Source organism: Phascolarctos cinereus, unplaced genomic scaffold, assembly GCF_003287225.1.
Source record: "Phascolarctos cinereus isolate Bilbo 61053 unplaced genomic scaffold, phaCin_HiC Scaffold_5;HRSCAF=322, whole genome shotgun sequence".
Taxonomy (NCBI): domain Eukaryota; kingdom Metazoa; phylum Chordata; class Mammalia; order Diprotodontia; family Phascolarctidae; genus Phascolarctos; species Phascolarctos cinereus.
This window is the reverse complement of record NW_027555958.1, coordinates 299,835,653-299,852,277: the sequence shown is the minus strand read 5'-3', so window position 1 is coordinate 299,852,277 and position 16,625 is coordinate 299,835,653. Positions and strand designations below refer to the sequence as shown.

General features: G+C 49.0%; 1 protein-coding gene across 3 annotated transcripts; it reads left to right on the top strand.

The window, feature by feature from the left end:
* The first annotated feature begins 706 nt into the window (after positions 1–706).
* On the top strand, positions 707–16,450 carry PCGF2 (polycomb group ring finger 2). 3 transcript variants are annotated; one of them, XM_020997647.2, is made up of 10 exons: positions 707–854; positions 9,296–9,438; positions 10,256–10,352; positions 10,730–10,785; positions 10,905–10,955; positions 11,417–11,525; positions 11,778–11,832; positions 12,015–12,110; positions 14,063–14,143; positions 14,471–16,450. In XM_020997647.2, the coding sequence occupies exons 2-10, from the start codon at positions 9,327–9,329 to the stop codon at positions 14,840–14,842; spliced, it is 1,029 nt and encodes a 342-aa protein (XP_020853306.1). In that variant the 5' UTR covers positions 707–854; positions 9,296–9,326; the 3' UTR covers positions 14,843–16,450. The 3 variants fall into 3 exon arrangements, with proteins under 3 accessions (XP_020853306.1, XP_020853305.1, XP_078012141.1); XM_020997646.2 differs by having other exon boundaries at positions 12,012–12,110; XM_078156015.1 differs by lacking the exons at positions 707–854; positions 10,256–10,352 and having other exon boundaries at positions 9,326–9,438; positions 12,012–12,110.
* The last annotated feature ends 175 nt before the right edge of the window (positions 16,451–16,625 follow it).

Sequence of the window (16,625 nt, the reverse complement as noted above, 5' to 3'; positions counted from 1 at the left end):
GAGAGGGAGCTAGAATTAAAGATGGGGAGGAAATTACGTGCTCATATTATGTGTCCGTACACACACACACACCTATACATACACATAATTAGCAACCGAAAATCAATTCCATTTGGATTAAGCAGAAAGAGCCAAGATGAACAATACAGAGGCCGGATGGACCGGCAGCCAAGGCGAGAGGGGCTCCCACCCAGAGCCCCGGGCCTAATCGATAACATATTTAGACTGAGCGTACAATGTTCCACTTCGAGGCTTTATTTCTCGATTTTCCCAGCCTCCGGCGGCCAGCTCGGAGTCCAGCCTCCTTCGGGGAGGCGGAGGTGGGGTCACAGGATTAGTGGGGGCCAGACATTTCGGGGTAAGAGGGGCTTTGCGGGGAGAGGAAGAGAGAGATAAGGGTAGAAGGCTACTATAGGTGGGGAAATGATGAGAGGAGCTGTTTGGAGCCGGAGGAGGTGTGTCCTCGCTTGAGACGGGGTAGCAATCGTGGGGACCCAACCTAGCCTGCCTCCCCCCAACCCCCCTCTTCCCCCTCTCCGCAAACACCCTGAAGGAATGAGGTCACGTGGGGTGGGGAGTGGGCGGGACCAACTCTTGTCTGAAGAAAAAAAGCCATTTTGGTCCCCCCCTCTCCGCCCCCCGTCCCCAGTCCCTCCCCTCCCCCTTTTTGTCCCCTCCCCTCCCCTCTCTACCTCCCACCCACCCACCCACCCCAAGCCGCTTTCACAAACTCCTTTCTTACGCCAGGTTTCTCCCCTCCCGCCTCCGGAGCGGGAGACTCGGCTGGGGCCCTCTCCCCCCTCCCCTACCTCCCACCCCCCCCTTTCCCGCGACCCATCGGACCCCGGACCCAGGTAAGCGCGCGCGGACTGCTCCTGCCCTTCTTCGCTCTGGCGCCGGGCCCTGGATGCAGGGGCTCTTTCCCCCTTTATGAAGCTACGGAGGTGGGGGCAGTGGTGCTCCGCGTGCTGCCCCCCTTTTCCTGCTAACCCCCCAGCCCGCCCCGTCTGCCTTTCTTTCTCCCCTTTTCTTTTTTTCCCTTCCTCTGCTTCCAAGATGGCCGAAGCGGATTCCCTCCCCCTCTTTTTTAAACGAGTTGCCATCTCCCCTCTTGTCCTCGACCACCTCCACCTCTTTATACCGCAGCCCCCCCATTCTCCTGCCTTAGGGATGAAGTGGAGGGAAGGGCCTGTGAGACCTGGGAGCGAGGGGGGGGTGTCTTCGTCCTCTAGACCCTTTCCACTAGCCTTAGAAGCACCAGATCCCCAGCCACCAACAGCTCCGTAACTGGGGGAGGGGGGCGTGAGCGCTCCCCACCCCCCAGACCCCAGGCGTCAGGGACATTCGAGGAGTTGGGGAGGTGCTCCCTGTTTCTTACAGGGCTGGGGGGAGAAAGGGGGTAATGCCCTTACGATTCTGCGCGGGTCGCAGTATCTTTCACCAAGGGGTGCTCTCCTCCCCCCTCCCCAATATAGTGGCATATACTCCTCTTCCCCCCAAAGAAAAGGGACCAGTGTCCATTCCCTGCTTATAAGATACTCCCTTCGCGGGCCCCGCACAAAGTTTGACTTCAGGGAGGTGGCGACGATCACCCCAAAACTGAGGCCCCATATCTCAGGGCTGGGGGTGGGGGGGGAAAAAAGAGGGTTACTTATCGCGATATTCCATCGGTTGTGGCAGAGGGGAGGGGTCTGGAGGACTAGCCCCTCCCCCACTCCCTAGCTGGAGCCTGGGGCTTCCTCCTGTCCCCCACCCCACCCCGAGTCTTTTGCCTCCGGCGCCTTGAGCTGGTTGCGTCGTCTCTTACCCACCTACCCTTCCCTTACTGTATATCCAAAAATGCCCCCGGCCCCACCTCCCCACTTGAGCCTGGGATTGCTCTGGTTGAGGGGTCAGGGGGCGTAAGAGAGTAGGGATGGTGTAGAAATTATCCATAAATATTATAGAAAAGTGTTGTGTCTTTGCTTTCCTCCTCCCATTCGGTCACTCTCTTTGTCTTTTTCTCAGACTCCCTGTCTCTGTGTCTCTCTCTTACGGGTATATGTGTGTGTTTAGAGTTGTACTCCCCTTGTTGCCTCTACCTCTAAGGGACCCGTGAAGGCCCTCCCAGGGTCTTCCCCAATGTCTGTATTTCTGCCTCATGTAGTCTCACTCTTTCCCCATGTTCCCCACGGCCCCATTCCTAGTTGATATTATTTGGGGAGGGAACACAAAGCTGACATTGGTGGGACTTTACCCCTCTGGGGTCCTTCTGACCTGTGGGGGTGGGATTAAGGCCAGCTTGAGTTGGGGTGGAGGGAGGTGAGAAATGAAGAAGAGAGGTAGAGGGCATTCTTTAATCAGAAAGAGCTAGAGGGGTGTGTGTGTGTGTGTGTGTGTGTGTGTGTGTGTGTGTGTGTGTGTGTGTGTGTGTGTGTCACGCTCACATGTGTATGTGTGTTCGATAGAAGCCCGAAGTCTATCCAAGGTGAAGCTTCTCCCTTGGGGGGAATAATGGATACAAGAGGAAACAGCGTAGGATTACTTTGTTGGTGTGGCCAGATATGGAGTGTTTTCTGGCCAGGTGCTTTCTCCATCCTAGGGTTCTGTTTCCTGGGGAATGAGCATGTGCTCTCCCTTGGAATATGGTTGCCTTTGTTGAGGAGAGAGATTTGTGTTGAAACTTGTCTTGGATTTGGGGGAGAAGTGCACAAAAGGTTAGTGTGGGTATGTGTATTTCTGGTTATAGTGTATAACGTCAGGCTCTGTGTGTATAGACCCTTGCTGAGGAGGGAGTGTGTGTGTGTGTGTGTGTGTGTGTGTGTGTGTGTGTGTGTGTGTGTGTGTGTGTGAGCAGTGCATTCATCTGGCAAGTCTTCGTGTGCCTGGCTCAGTCTCTCTCTGGCTGTACATGTATTCGGGTGTGTCTGGTTCCCTGTGTGTCTGGCCAAATGTATATCTGACCACATCTCCATGTGCATGTGAGAGAAAAAGAGAGGGAATATGATTGAGTGTGTCTGGCTGTGGTTTTTTTTGTGTGTGTTTGGCTATGGGTCTGATTCTGTCTCTGTGTTGGGTCTTTGTCTGGTGCCACCCTCTGTTGTGTCTCTTGGGTTTGGCACCTTTCTAGGGGGTTCCCTGGATGTCTGCTGACACCACAGCCAACAGGCAGCTAGCACTGAAAAATTGGAAGGACTGGGAGCCAGGACAACAGTCAACAACAGTCTGCCAAGCAGACAAGGGGCTGGGCTATGGTGGATAGGGGTAAGGGAATTATAGGAGAGCCAAGGGACTAAGAAATCAAGGGCTACCTTCTCTTGTACAACAGGCAGTGGTGACCAGAGTGCCAGGGAGTGGATTTCTTTTCCACAGTGCCTGGAGAAGAAACCCAGTGTCCCCAGGGGAAACTGATGAAGGCCTGATTATCTCTCTAAGACACACTTCTAGGTAGAACAGATACAAACAGCTATTTGCCAATGAAACTGACGATCTAAATGAAATGGATGAATATTCACAAGAAATATAACCTGGATTAACAGAACAGGAAGTAGAATGCTTAAATAACCCTATTTTAGGACAGATAAGTAAAGAACTATCTCTGCATGGCATCGGAGAGGCATGCCATGGGAGCAGACCTTGGGGCTTCGGTCAGGTCTTGGCTGTGCCTTTCTACTTGGCATATGACCTTGAGAATGTCTTTCTGGAGTTCATTCTTCCCTATTTATAACATGGTGCTGGGGACAGGTGGGTAGGAGAAACTGGGGGTTGAACTTGATCCTGTCTTCCTTACCCCTAGACATGAGATAAGTGTTTTAAAAGGCAGCGAGGTGTTGGTGCACTTTATGATGGACACAATAGCAGTATAATCTTGGGCAAGTCTTTAATCTCAGCCTCAGTTTCCTCATCTGTAAAATGGGGACAATAATAGCACCTACCACAGGGTTGTTGTGAGGGTCAGATGAGATTAACAACATTTGAAGAAAGTATTTTGCAAAACTTAAAGCAGTGTGTAAACTCCAGCCACATAACTACCTTGGTACCTTGATGAACTTTAAGGATTCCAACCACAGGAACCTCAGACAGGTTCTCTCTCTCATCCCCTTACTTGCAGGTGGTGCTGTCCATCTCCCATTCGAGGCCCACTGGGATCAGGTTGGAGGTGGGGTGGGGAGGGGACTGCCAGCTCTTTGAGAGCCAGATGACCTGGGTTTGCTTCCTGCTGCTACTGCTGACTAAGTTGCATGACTGAGGTCAAACCCCTTTCTAAGTCCAGGCCTTTTCCTTTTTAAGGTGAAGGAGGTAGGTCAAGATTGTAGATTCTGAAACTGTTTTGAGTCATGGACTCTTTGGCAGCCTGTTGAAGCCTAGAGATTTCTTTCTGCAGTAATGTTTTTGAGTGCATAAAATAAAATACATGGAATTGCAAAGAAAACCAATGGTTAGTGAAAATAAAGATGTAATTGTTCCTTTTTTTTTTTCTCATTCAAGTTCATAGATACCTTAAGATCTATCCAGGGAGATCTTGGGGGGTCTGTGCAACCTTAAGGTCCCTTTCAGTCATGACCTTGTATGACAGTATATATGACCTTGAGTGACCTCTGCTGATACTTAGACTCTGGGTCAGGGAATTGGGATTATTTTCATTGGAGAAAAGAAGTAGTGGTGAAGGGAGGGGAGAATGTAACTGTCTTTAAGCATTTGAATGGTAATTCTGAGCATGCTGAGGCCCTAAGTCTCTTAGGAAAGACCTAAAAAAGACTGAAACCAAGAGAGACTTGGGGAGCTGGGGAGTTTCTGTTCTTGTGAACTTTGGGGCCAAAGAAAGACACCTGAGAGTGGAGGAGACGGGAGCTATATGGAGGCTCAGGGCCTTCAAGTAAATGGTCTGATTGGGAGAAGGGACAGAAAGAGCCCATCTTCCTCTGGAGGAGGAGGGGTTCAAAGGAGTACCAATTCTCCATTGACATCCCATTTCTGAGCTAGGTCTGCTGGATTTGACTTCGAAGGCTTTCTGTGAATCTTTGCCTTTTTATTTACTCCTCCTTTCTCCGTCAGAGTCTGCAGCTTTGGCTGTGGTACTCCTCTCTCCTCTTCTCCCCCATCCTGGCCCCCACTGTCTCTCCTCCCCCACAGACCCATGCTGGTGGTATCAGGGGAGAGATTAGGTATCAGGTGTGAGGGGGCCCTGAGGCCCAGAGGTGGGGAGGAGGTGGGGTCAAAGGCTCTAATACTAATAAAGGCTCCTGTTTACTGTACCTCTTGGCATCCTGCCTGCAGGGCTCTGCAGGTAACCATGGAAATCAGGTGAGGGAACCAATCAGCATCCCTTAACTCCCTCCTCCCCATAGGTGAGTCTGAGGCCCCTCTAGATGGGAGGGACAGGGGACACGATGGAAAAGTGGGAAACATCTTCTAAGATCTAGGGAGGAGAATAAAACCGTAGTGGAAGCTGTCATATTGATCTGAAGCTTCCAGGGGAAGAAGAGGGGCCTGGTTAATATTCCGAGCTGGATTTTGCTTCTGAGGAGAGTTCTGGCTGACTCCACCATGGCTCCTGGTCACTTCTGAGCGCATGAGGCCTGTAGCCTGGATGTTAGTGTGTCTGCCTTGATGGAAACTACCTTGGTATATGCATTAAAAGCAAGAGTCTGCCGTTTTGGAAACACAGCAAGTGTGTGAATGAGGTGGCTGCGTTGGTGTGGGGAGTCTGGATTTATGTGTAAGGGAATGGGAACCTGAGGAAGTTGGAACATGAGTAAGATGATGATGACAGCAGCCCTGGCTCCATAGGGATGCCAGGCCTCAGCTTCCTTGTGTAACACCCTGGCCTCTTCATCTCTGACACAGGGGCAAATGTCAACACAAACAGATAGGTAGACACTGAGCCTTTCTTTTCTCTCTCTGAAGACTGGAATGAAGCATCATGGAGCAGTAGAAAGGATACTATATTTGAAGTCAAGGGACCTAGCTTCAGGTCTCAGTTCTGTGTGTGTGTGTGTGTGTGTGTGTGTGTGTGTGTGTGTGTGTGAGACCTTGGGCAGATCACTTCATCTCAAAGTGCTTCAGTTTCTTCATTTGTAAAACTAGAGGATTAGACTAGAACAGGGGTTCTTAACCTGGGGTCCATGGACTTGAGGTGGGGGTATCTGTCAATAGATTTCAGATGGGCAAACTAGAATGGGAAGACAATATCTTTATATTTTCACTAACCTTAAATTAAGCATTTCCTTCAATTATGAATTTTAAGAAAAACATCATTCTGAAAAAGGGTCCATAGATTTCACCAGATTGCCAGAAGGGGTCATGATAATAATAATGATAACAACAACAAAAAAATTAAGAACTAGTCAACAAGAAAGTTCTCCAAAGTGTTCCTTTCGGCTCTAAATCTTTAATCCTGTGATCTTAGAAATTAATACATAGCTATCTTGCCAGGAATGGAGTTACTATAGAAGTGGTCAAACAACTAAGATCTCTCTAAGATCCCTTCTGACTTTAAATCTATGACAGTTTCCTGTGACCCGGGAGAGGAGGGAAGACTGACGTCTGTGCCTGGGACCTCAGAACACCTTGTATCCTAGTTTGTTTTTTTAACCTGGATAGCTGTCTCTGTGTATTTTTGCCTCTGAATGAATATTGCCATGTGTGTCTCTGTTTGTACTGAGCATCTCTGCATATGTATGTCTATATGTCCCTGTGAATGTCTGTGTATCTGTCTGTCTTTATGTGTGTGTATGTGTGTGTGTGTGTGTGTGTGAGAGAGAGAGAGAGAGATTGTACCTGTTATACATATCTTTCCATATCTGCTTACCATTCAGTGTTTGCCTGTGTATCTCTCTCTTATTTTCCATCTTTGCATCTCTCTCTGTCTCTCTGTCTCTAATCCTTTCAATCTGCACTTTTTCCTCTCTGGGTCTCTCTTTGCTTCTTGGGTCCTGGCCAAACTCGTCTCTGGAGTCTCTATAGAAACCCCTTGATCCTGGCTGCGAATGTCTTGCCCTAGAAAAACCAAATGCTATGGTTTTGGAAATCTTTCCTGATTTGGGGGATGGTTGGGGAGGGGGGCTGGAGCAAGAAGAGATATGGAGGGGATGAGGTCTGCAAGGGCTACACACAGCCTACTCTGACCTTACACACTGGAGTTTTCCTAGGGTGGGAGGCAGGGTAGGGTGGCTTTCTCCTGTTCACATTTGAGATGTGATTTCTGAAGGGAAAGGAAAACAAATTAGGAAATTGAGCTTGGGACTTTGACACCCTCCCCACCAATGGCTTCTTTTTTTTTTGCCCACCTGTGGAAGAGAGAACGTCTTCTGTGGTTGCTTCAGGCATTTGTTAGAGAGTCCCAGAACCTTAGACTTGGGAAGGTCTGTCTCCCGTATTCTGTTACTGACCCTACCTACCTATAGTGGGCAGAGGGGGTCATCAGTGGGTGCTGGCACATGCTGTGGTGTTTGTCTGGAGAGATGTAAGGGGGGAGGAGCATTCATTGGTGGGAAGTGTGAGGTATTTTTTAGGGAGTAAAGTTGGTAACTGCTTGTCCATGCAGCAGGAAATTTGGAGCACACAGGTGGTTGTGGTGGTTGTGGTTTTTGCCCATCTGCCCACCTCCCTCTGCCTCCCTGCCCCCTTTGACCTGCAGAGCTCCACACTGGACCCTGGGAAGTGGTCCAGAGGAAGATAAAAGCATAATCTCTGCCCTCAGAGAGCTACCGGGGCAGGGGGTGAGGGGAGGGATCGCTCAGGAAAGGAGGGAGGCCATGCATCCAGGATGCAGGCAGGAAGATGGGTACAAATGAATGAACTGTGGTCATCAGGGCAGAAGACCAGGGAGGGGATGGAAGCAGTAGAACCAGATGTAAGGAATCAGTAACAACTTCTTATAGAAAGGAAGTCTGCAACAGGACTGGGAAGGAGGAGAAGGAACAGGATAGGAAAAAACAGAAGGGAGGGGGCGGGGCCTCTGAGAAAGGCATTGGCCAGAGAAAGTGAGGTGTGGAAGGGGAACAGGTTCAGTGCAAAGATGGAGGCCAGGAGAGGAGACTTTCCAATGTGGAGGGCCTCAGGTCGAGGAGTAATTGTTAAAATCTGTTTATTGACTCTGATATTATATGACTTTGTGGTGTAATAAAAGGAGCATTGGATTTGTCATCAGTTCATCTGGGTTCTTGTCTTGGTTCTGCTACTACCTATGAGACCCTGGACAAATCATTCACTTCTGTGGACCTCAGTTTCCTTTTTTTTTTTTTTGAGCCTTGACTCTTATTTATTATTTTTTGTTTTAACTTTATTAATTTATTTTATCAACAATCATTTCCATAAGCTTTTGAGTTTTAAATTTTTCTCCCCCTCCCTTCCCACCTCCCTCCCCAAGATGGCACGCAATTTGATATCGGCTCTACATATGCATTCCTGTTACACATATTTTCACATTAGTGGATGTGGTAAGTAAGAAGTAGAACCAGTAGGAGGAACCATCAGAAAGAGGAAAGAAAACTCAACAGAAGAAAAAAAATAGCAAATAATATGCTTCAATCTGCATTCAAATTCCATAGTTCTTTCTTTGGATGTGGCTAGCATTTTCCATCGTGAGGCCTTTGGAGATGTCTTGGATCCTTGTATTGCTGAGAGGGGTTAAATGAGTTTTCCTGACTCCAGGCCTGGGGCTTTATCCAGTGCACCACCTAGCTGTCCATATCCATACATGCGTGCGTGTGTGTGTGTGTGTACACACGTATATGTACATACATTTATATATACATACAAATATGTATATTGTATATATAATATCATATATCATATACATATATGCAGATCTACGTATGTAGGTATGTATCTGTCTATCTGTATACACATACACACACACACACACACACATACACACACACACACACACATATCCTCCTGTTGTTGAATACCAGACTGAGACACAGTCACATCAGCCAGAAGAAATTTTACTTGTTTAAACAGGAAGAAACAAAGATTGCTCTGAACACTGAACTCCAGGAAAGATCTCAAAGGACTTTCGTGATCTCTTAGTCCACCTTTTATCTCAGCCCCCTGCCAGCTGGAGGGTTCTTCCTGTCATCTAACCCAGATCCTTCATCTTTAGTCTTGTCCTGAGCACAGGTGGACCATGCACTTGTCTAGTCCCATTATCTTCCTGGGCCATCCAGGTGTCCAGCACCTAGGGTGGGATCTGTGCGGGTGACAGTGGGGAAAGGTAGTAGAAGGGCCCAGGATTCCATCTTCCTGTCTTCAAGCTTCTCCCCTGGCTCAGTGTTTAGGTTGTTTGTTTGTTTGTTTGTTTTTTCCCCAGGACGGCGCTCCCCCTCCTTTACCCCAACATCATGCATCGGACAACTCGGATTAAGATCACAGAACTGAACCCCCATCTCATGTGTGCCCTCTGTGGGGGATACTTCATCGATGCCACCACCATTGTAGAATGTCTGCATTCCTGTAAGTGGGGGAAGGGGCTGAGGTTTGTGTGGTAGGCCATCTTTTCCAGGGAGCTGGTAGGGGAGAGGTCCTGGGCTGTTGAAGAGACTTAGTCTCTGCCTTCAGTCTGATAGGAAAGACACTGTCCTAGGCCCTTGGGGAGATCCAGCTTTAATTGAGATGTGATGTAGTATAGTGGGAAGAGGCCAGATTCTGGATTCAGAGGACCCAGGTTTGAATGTGGCCTCTGCTAGTGGCCACCTGGGTCAGTCTCTTCCCTTCCCTGGGCGTCAGTTTCTTTATCTGTAAAATGAGAGGAGTTAAAGTTTGGAGTGGATGACCTCTAAGGTGCCTTCCTATAATGGGAAAGACTGGATTTGGCCTGAGAGAATTTCTCATGCAACACCTCAGATTCTAAGACTGCCAAGGCAGAGACAAAGATACTAATGAACAGAGTACAAACAATATGGAAACAAGGAGTGTTTAAAGTGGCATTCAGCCCAGGCTGGGAGGGGAACAATTAAGGAAAAGAGGGAGTTAATCAAGGAAGGCTTCCTGAAGGGGGTGACCTCCTCTAGCGACTCGGTAGCTGCAGTCTCTTTAGGGTACTGGACCACGTGTTAGGTCAACATCTGGCCTTGGTCTAGCAATTCCTGAGGACGGGAGAGGAATATCTTGGCCAAGACCCCCTTTTGCCTGCCCTACCCCATCCCATATAGGAGAAGAGAAAGTTAATCTAGCAGGCATAGAAGATGGCTTGGCCGTGGAGTTACTCCTGTGTTGAAGCCAGGTGTATACAGGAGTCTTCCTAACCTCCCCCACTCCTTTCCTCTCCCAGTCTGCAAAACCTGCATCGTCCGATACCTGGAGACGAACAAGTACTGTCCCATGTGCGACGTGCAGGTCCATAAAACACGTCCGCTGCTGAGCATCAGGTGGGGCCCAGAGACAGTAGGAGGAGCTGACATCCCCTTCCCTTCCAGCCTCCTGCCCAGGGTTCTTTGCTTCGCTGGTTGCTCTTTGTTCTGCCTGCCCTCCCTCACCCCTCACCTGGTCACTTTCTTTTCCTGCCTAAGAGACCCCCGAATGGGGCGGGGGGGGGAGTCAGGAAAGAGCTTAAGAAACCACTAGGGAGGGATAAATTCTTGGGGTGGGGGTCATAATTCAAGACACAAGAACCAATTGTCTGGTGACCACAGAGGATGAGTAGCATCGAAGAAGGGTTTCCTGGGGAGATGGGGAAGGTCTTCAGCTTCTCTTGACATGTTCTTCATGGTGAGGTCTGTGAATCCACTTGTGGCATCTTTTCCAGGTCAGACAAAACCCTTCAGGACATCGTCTATAAACTAGTCCCTGGACTTTTTAAAGGTACAGGCTGTCTTTGTTTCATCCCACCCTCGATCCCCAACCTCCCGTCCTTCATTTCCTTGAGGACCCCCCCCCAATTCACCTTGCTTACAGTGAGCTTCTCTTCTCTTCCCTTCCAGATGAGATGAAACGCCGGCGAGATTTCTATGCAGCCTACCCTCTCACCGAAGGTGAATGTTTCCCCTCAGTCCTGGGCTGACTCGGTTGGGGAAGGGTGGGGAAGCAGAAGCACACGTGTGTATGTATCAGACTCTCTCTCTCTCCCTAATTCCCCACCAAGACCCTGTCCCCACCACGACATGACTTGGGTTTGGTCCTTCCCCACACTGGGCTGAGTGAGTATGCCTGCCAAGAAAGGAACCCTGTTGAGTATGCAAGTCCTGAGCCCTGGGTGCTCCAGCAGAATGTAAGCTCTCTGAGGGCAGGGACTGTTCTCATTTTTGTCTCCATATCCCCAGTGCCTAACTCTGTGTCTGGTACAGAGTTGGTGCTTAAATACTTGGTGAATTAAAATGAGTGTGGGAAAGTGGGGAGGAGTGGCAAGTATGGGCCCCCTTCCTAATCCCCCCCCAAGGCTGAGGACCCTCCCCCCCACCTATCCTGCCACTGACTCCACTTCTTTCCCTCCTAGTCCCCAATGGGTCCAATGAAGACCGAGGTGAGGTCCTAGAACAGGAGAAGGGGGCCCTGAGTGATGATGAAATCGTCAGCCTCTCCATTGAATTTTACGAGGGTGTCAGGCAAGTCTCTTGCCCCACTCTGGTCTGGGGGACCTGGAAGTTGGTCTAGATCAGGATACCTGCCTGGGTCATGGGGGCTTTTTTTCCCTGCTCCTTAACTGGAGTTTCTTCATTCTCTCCCCCATCGATGGGATCAACTCAGGGTGGGAGTGTTTCTGATAATGAGCCCCTCCTTGGAGGGGACTGGACGGGGTTGGGAAGGGACCCCCTCCCTCTCCTGGGATTTCCTGGCTTCATTCCTTCCCCCAACAGGGACAGGGAAGAGAAGAAGGGCGCCCTGGAGAATGGGGACGGGGACAAGGAGAAAGTGAGTGCTAGAGGCAGAAGGGACAGTGGGATTGGGCCAGGGGTGGGAGCGGGGAAGAAGCCTCGAGGGAGGGGAAAAAAGGGGTTCAGGCAGGTGGTGGGGAGTCGCTGAAGTAGACTGCAGTGTTGTTCCTTCCCTCCTCCTGCCTTGAACCCCTCTGTGCCCTCCCTTTCCCCCAGAAGACAGGGGTACGGTTTCTGCGATGCCCAGCAGCCATGACGGTCATGCATCTTGCCAAGTTTCTCCGTAACAAGATGGATGTGCCCAGCAAATATAAAGTGAGCCCCAAGTGACTGTAATCACATGATGGATGCCGTGTCTGTGTGCAGGTTCATGTGTCTGTCTGTCTTCTCTACAGCCTAGTTGGCCATATTGACTTTACTTTGGTCCCTCTGATCTTCCTAATGCCAGTCCAAGTTTGATGACCTTCTCCTGTGCTCATTTGTGCTCCTAGAGGACAGCAAGGGAGATAAGGATATACTGTGGAGGTGTGGTGGGTCTGGCCAAGGAGAGAATGATGGGCTCACTTGGTTTGGGGATCTTTTGTGTATTTCATGACTCAGCCCTGGACTCTTTCTCATAGGGCATGACCATTTTGAAAACAGTAAAACCCAGTTTGATTTCAGCAAGGTATTTGACAGGGCCTCTCATAATATTCTTATAAACATGATGGAGACATAGGGGCTGAATATGGGCACAGTTAGGTGTAGATAACTGAGGGGAACCAAAGAATGATAAATATCTGTTTCAGCCTGCAAAGAAGTCTCTAGTGGAACACCACAAGGCTCTGTCCTTAGCTTTGTAGTGTTCAACATTTTTTCTGTATTACTAATACAATTGGTGATGAATCAGGATCTGAAGATATTGATGGATTAAAATGAACTGGATCCAATCTAATAAGATGAAATTTAATAGGGAAATTTACTTTTGCTTGACTATGCATATTTGTTATAAGAGTTTTTTTTTAATTTAGGGGAGAAAACATGCAAATAAAGATAAAAGCTTAAATTGTTTGAAAAAGAAAAAAAGATGAAATTCAATATGAATAACCACAAAATCCCACGATGGGGCTAAAAAACTCAATTGTACAAGTATGGAATTGGGGAAACATGTCTAGACATATTGTAAATGACAAAGGTTCACGGGATTCATTCAATGGACTGCAAGTTCAGTATAACCCCATGAGGGTTTTTTTAAAACCTACCTGCTCTGATTTTTATTAATCAAATAGAATCATTAAATAATTGTTAATCACTTGTAAAACGAGTGTCCAGAGCAAGAAAAATAAATGTCCCTCCGCCCTGGTCAGACCAAATCTGGAGTGTTCAGTTCTGGGCGCCACAATCTGGGAAGAACATGACAAGCTGGGGCCTGTGTAGAAGATGGTGGCCACGATGGTGAATGAATGAAAGAGTGAAGCATTAAGTACATACTACATGCAAAGCTCTGTGCTAAGTGGTAGGGAGACAGATAGAAAAAAGGCAAAATGGGCCTTGCACTCCAGGAGCTCACATTCTAATGAATAGACTCGAAACTGACAAATGGAAATTATTTGAAGGAATCTAGGGGTGTTATTTAATCTAGAGATGGATGTCTGGGAAGGCTGGGGCATTTATAGCTGTCTTTAAGTATTGAAAGGACTGTCCTTGTGGAAGAAGGATTACATTTATTCTTCTTGTGCCCCTGGACAGCCAAACTAGGAATGATGACAAAGAGGCAAATTTTGTTTCCATTTAAGAAACATTAAAAGTCACATGGGCTATATAACCTGTGTCAGATTGCTTATTATTTTAGGGAAGGAAGGAAGAATAGAATTTGGAACTCAAAACTTAAAAAAAAATGTTAAAGATTATTTTAACATATAATTGGGGGAAATATTAAAAATTTTTAAAATGCTTTTTCATTTGTAACAATTAGAAATACTTTTAAGAACTGGAATAAGTGGTCTTAGAAGGTAGTGAACTCCCCCATCCGTGGGCTGGATGACTGTTTGTTGGAAACATTAAAGAGAGGATTCCTCTATAAATATTGGTTGCTCTAGATGACCCCTGAGGTCCTTTCCAGCTCAGATGAGAATTCTCAGATACCTGTTCGCTCCTTTCTACACAGGGGAAGCCTGGTAGGCTTAGGAAGACCCCTTTGAGCAAAGCTCTGTCTTCTTGGGCAAGTCATGATGTCCATCCTCTGTTTTTTCCCCTCCCTCCCTATCCTGGGATGGGTGTTTCCCCAGGTGGAGGTGCTGTATGAGGATGAACCTCTGAAGGAGTATTATACACTCATGGACATTGCCTACATTTACCCTTGGAGACGGGTGAGCATTAGGGATAGCCAGAAGGGAGTAGGGAGATGGGGGAGTGGGGGCAGGCAGGGCTGGGGTAATTCACTCAACCAGAACTGAGTTCTTTCTTTCATCCTCATTCCTTTTTTCTTTAACTTTCTGGCGTCTCAGTGTCTGTTTCTATCTTTGGCTGTTTTTGCTGGTTTCCCTCCTGTCTTTGTCCTCATCTCCCCTTCTGCCTTCTCTTGATGCTGATGTGATGTTTTTGGGGTGAGGCATGTAGGGCAGGAGGGTCTTTTGCCCCTGACCCTGCCTTTCCTTCCCTTTCTCTCTCCTGGCTCCTCTCCCTCCCCGCTGCAGAATGGCCCTCTCCCCCTCAAGTACCGAGTCCAGCCGGCCTGTAAGCGGCTCCCGCTGCCTACTGTACCGGCTCCTTCAGAAGGCACCAACACCAGCGGGGCATCGGAGTGCGAGTCGGTCAGCGACAAGGCCCCCAGCCCCGCCACCCTGCCTGCCACCTCCTCCTCCCTGCCCAGCCCTGCGACTCCTTCCCATGGCTCTCCTAGCTCCCATGGGCCTACCACTACCCACCCAGCCTCCCCCAGCTCCACATCTGCACCGGGGGGCACCACCACCAATGGCAGCACCTCGAACTGCCTGCAGACACCGCCACCTACCAGCAGGGGGCGCAAGATGACTATCAATGGTACCCCAGTGCCCCCCTTAACTTGAGAACTAGGGCTTTCCTCCCTACTATTTGTGCAGCCTCACTCCTCTGCCCCTCCCCCTTTTTCTTGACTTTCTCTCTTCCCTCCTTGATTCAAGCTCCTTCTACCCCACTATGAGGGGCCAGAGGAGGGGGTTGGGTTTTATAAATAAATCTATCTATATATATATATATATATGTACATAGGAAAACCAAATATACATACTTATTTTCTATGGACTAGCCAGATTAATTTAAAAGCTGCAGGAAACAGAGACCTTACATGTATGTGTGTGCAGGTACGGGTGTGAATTATGTGTGTTTGGGTTTTCTTCATTCATTTTTAAGGGAACTGCATGATTTACTGTAGCTCCTTCCCCTTTTGGATTAAACATTTAGGTGGGAAGGGGAAGGGAAGTAGAGTCTGTGGGGCCGGGTCTGCCCCATCTTCCTGCTCTCCCCTCTCCTCTTATGGATCTGATTGCCTCTGTTCCGTCTGGGGTTCCCCTCCTCCAGGACCCCAGAGCTTTAGGTAGCCCCAGGTCCTGTGAGGACAGCACAGCCAGGGCAGCAGAAGCTACCTTCATGGAGTCTTAGAGGCAGCTTTTGGAGATGGGGTGTGATCATAAAGGGGAGGAGGGGGTGGGGACGAAGGTGGGGAGAGCTCTCTTCTCCACTCATCCTTCCTTCACTGCTCCCCCCCACCCCCGTGCTTAACGTAGGGAGCATTTCTCAGACAGTGCCTTTTGCAAATGCGGTTTGTCCTTCAGTTCTGAGGGGGGAGATCTGGAGGCTTGGGTGGCAGTAGTTCCCCACCTCTCCTCTTCCCCCCTTCCCCCAGCCTTGTAGCTTCTGTGGATAGATTAGATTTTTTTTCCTTTTGTTTGTGCCCTTTTTGGCATTAATCTTGCTGAAGGAGAGAACTTGAGGGGGGAGGGGGAAAGGAGACATCAAAAGCTCCTGAACCCACTTGGAAGCTTTCCCAGTGTGGACACTCTTCCCCTCCCCGCCCCCCCATTCCCCTTTTGCCGGGGGGTTAACTGAGGCCACAAGTGAAGTCCACGTTTGGGACTTTGTGGGGAGAGGACATTTGAACCTCACACAAGCACACTGACCCCAGACTTGGGAAAAGTCCCTAGGAGGGTCAGCAGCCCCCCCCCTCCATTTCCCCTCACCCAGGGGCCCCAAGTTTAGGACAGATGTAAAGGGGGATCTCAAAGCACAAGACAAAGGTAGGATTACCAGGGTCCCTCTTTCCCCAAGACTGTTGCCTGCAGATTGAACAGACAACCTTGGTTTGGGGTGGGGTGGGTTAGGGTTAGCCCCATCTGGTGGAAGGCTGAATTACTTTGTTACAGGGCTGGGTCGGGCTCCTCCTCCGATCTTTGCTCCTCCTCAAGCAATCCCAGCTTGGCCCTGTCACTCCTCTAGTGTAAATAGTGAGAAGGTGGGATGGGGTAAGGAGGCAGGGCACCACTCCCTGACTCTTCTGTAGGGGTACAATCAACCAAACGGCTTTGTCTGTGTGCATCCTGTCCTTGCTTCGGGTCCTGTGATCTGTGTGTGTCCCCTCCCTCCCCCTGCCTTGGCGTTTGTACAACTAATCAGCTTTGTAATAAATGCTGCAGATTCTCCGTGGGTTTGTGAGTGCTTTTCTTTTTGGGGGTTTGGGGGTGGCATATGATGGGGAGTCCATTGTTAAACAGGATCCTTTTAACCCTCAGCCCATTCCATGACCTCAGTGTGACACTACTCCTACCCCCCAAAAGTCAAGAAAGGGTTGCCATCCCTATTCCCCCATGGAAGCTC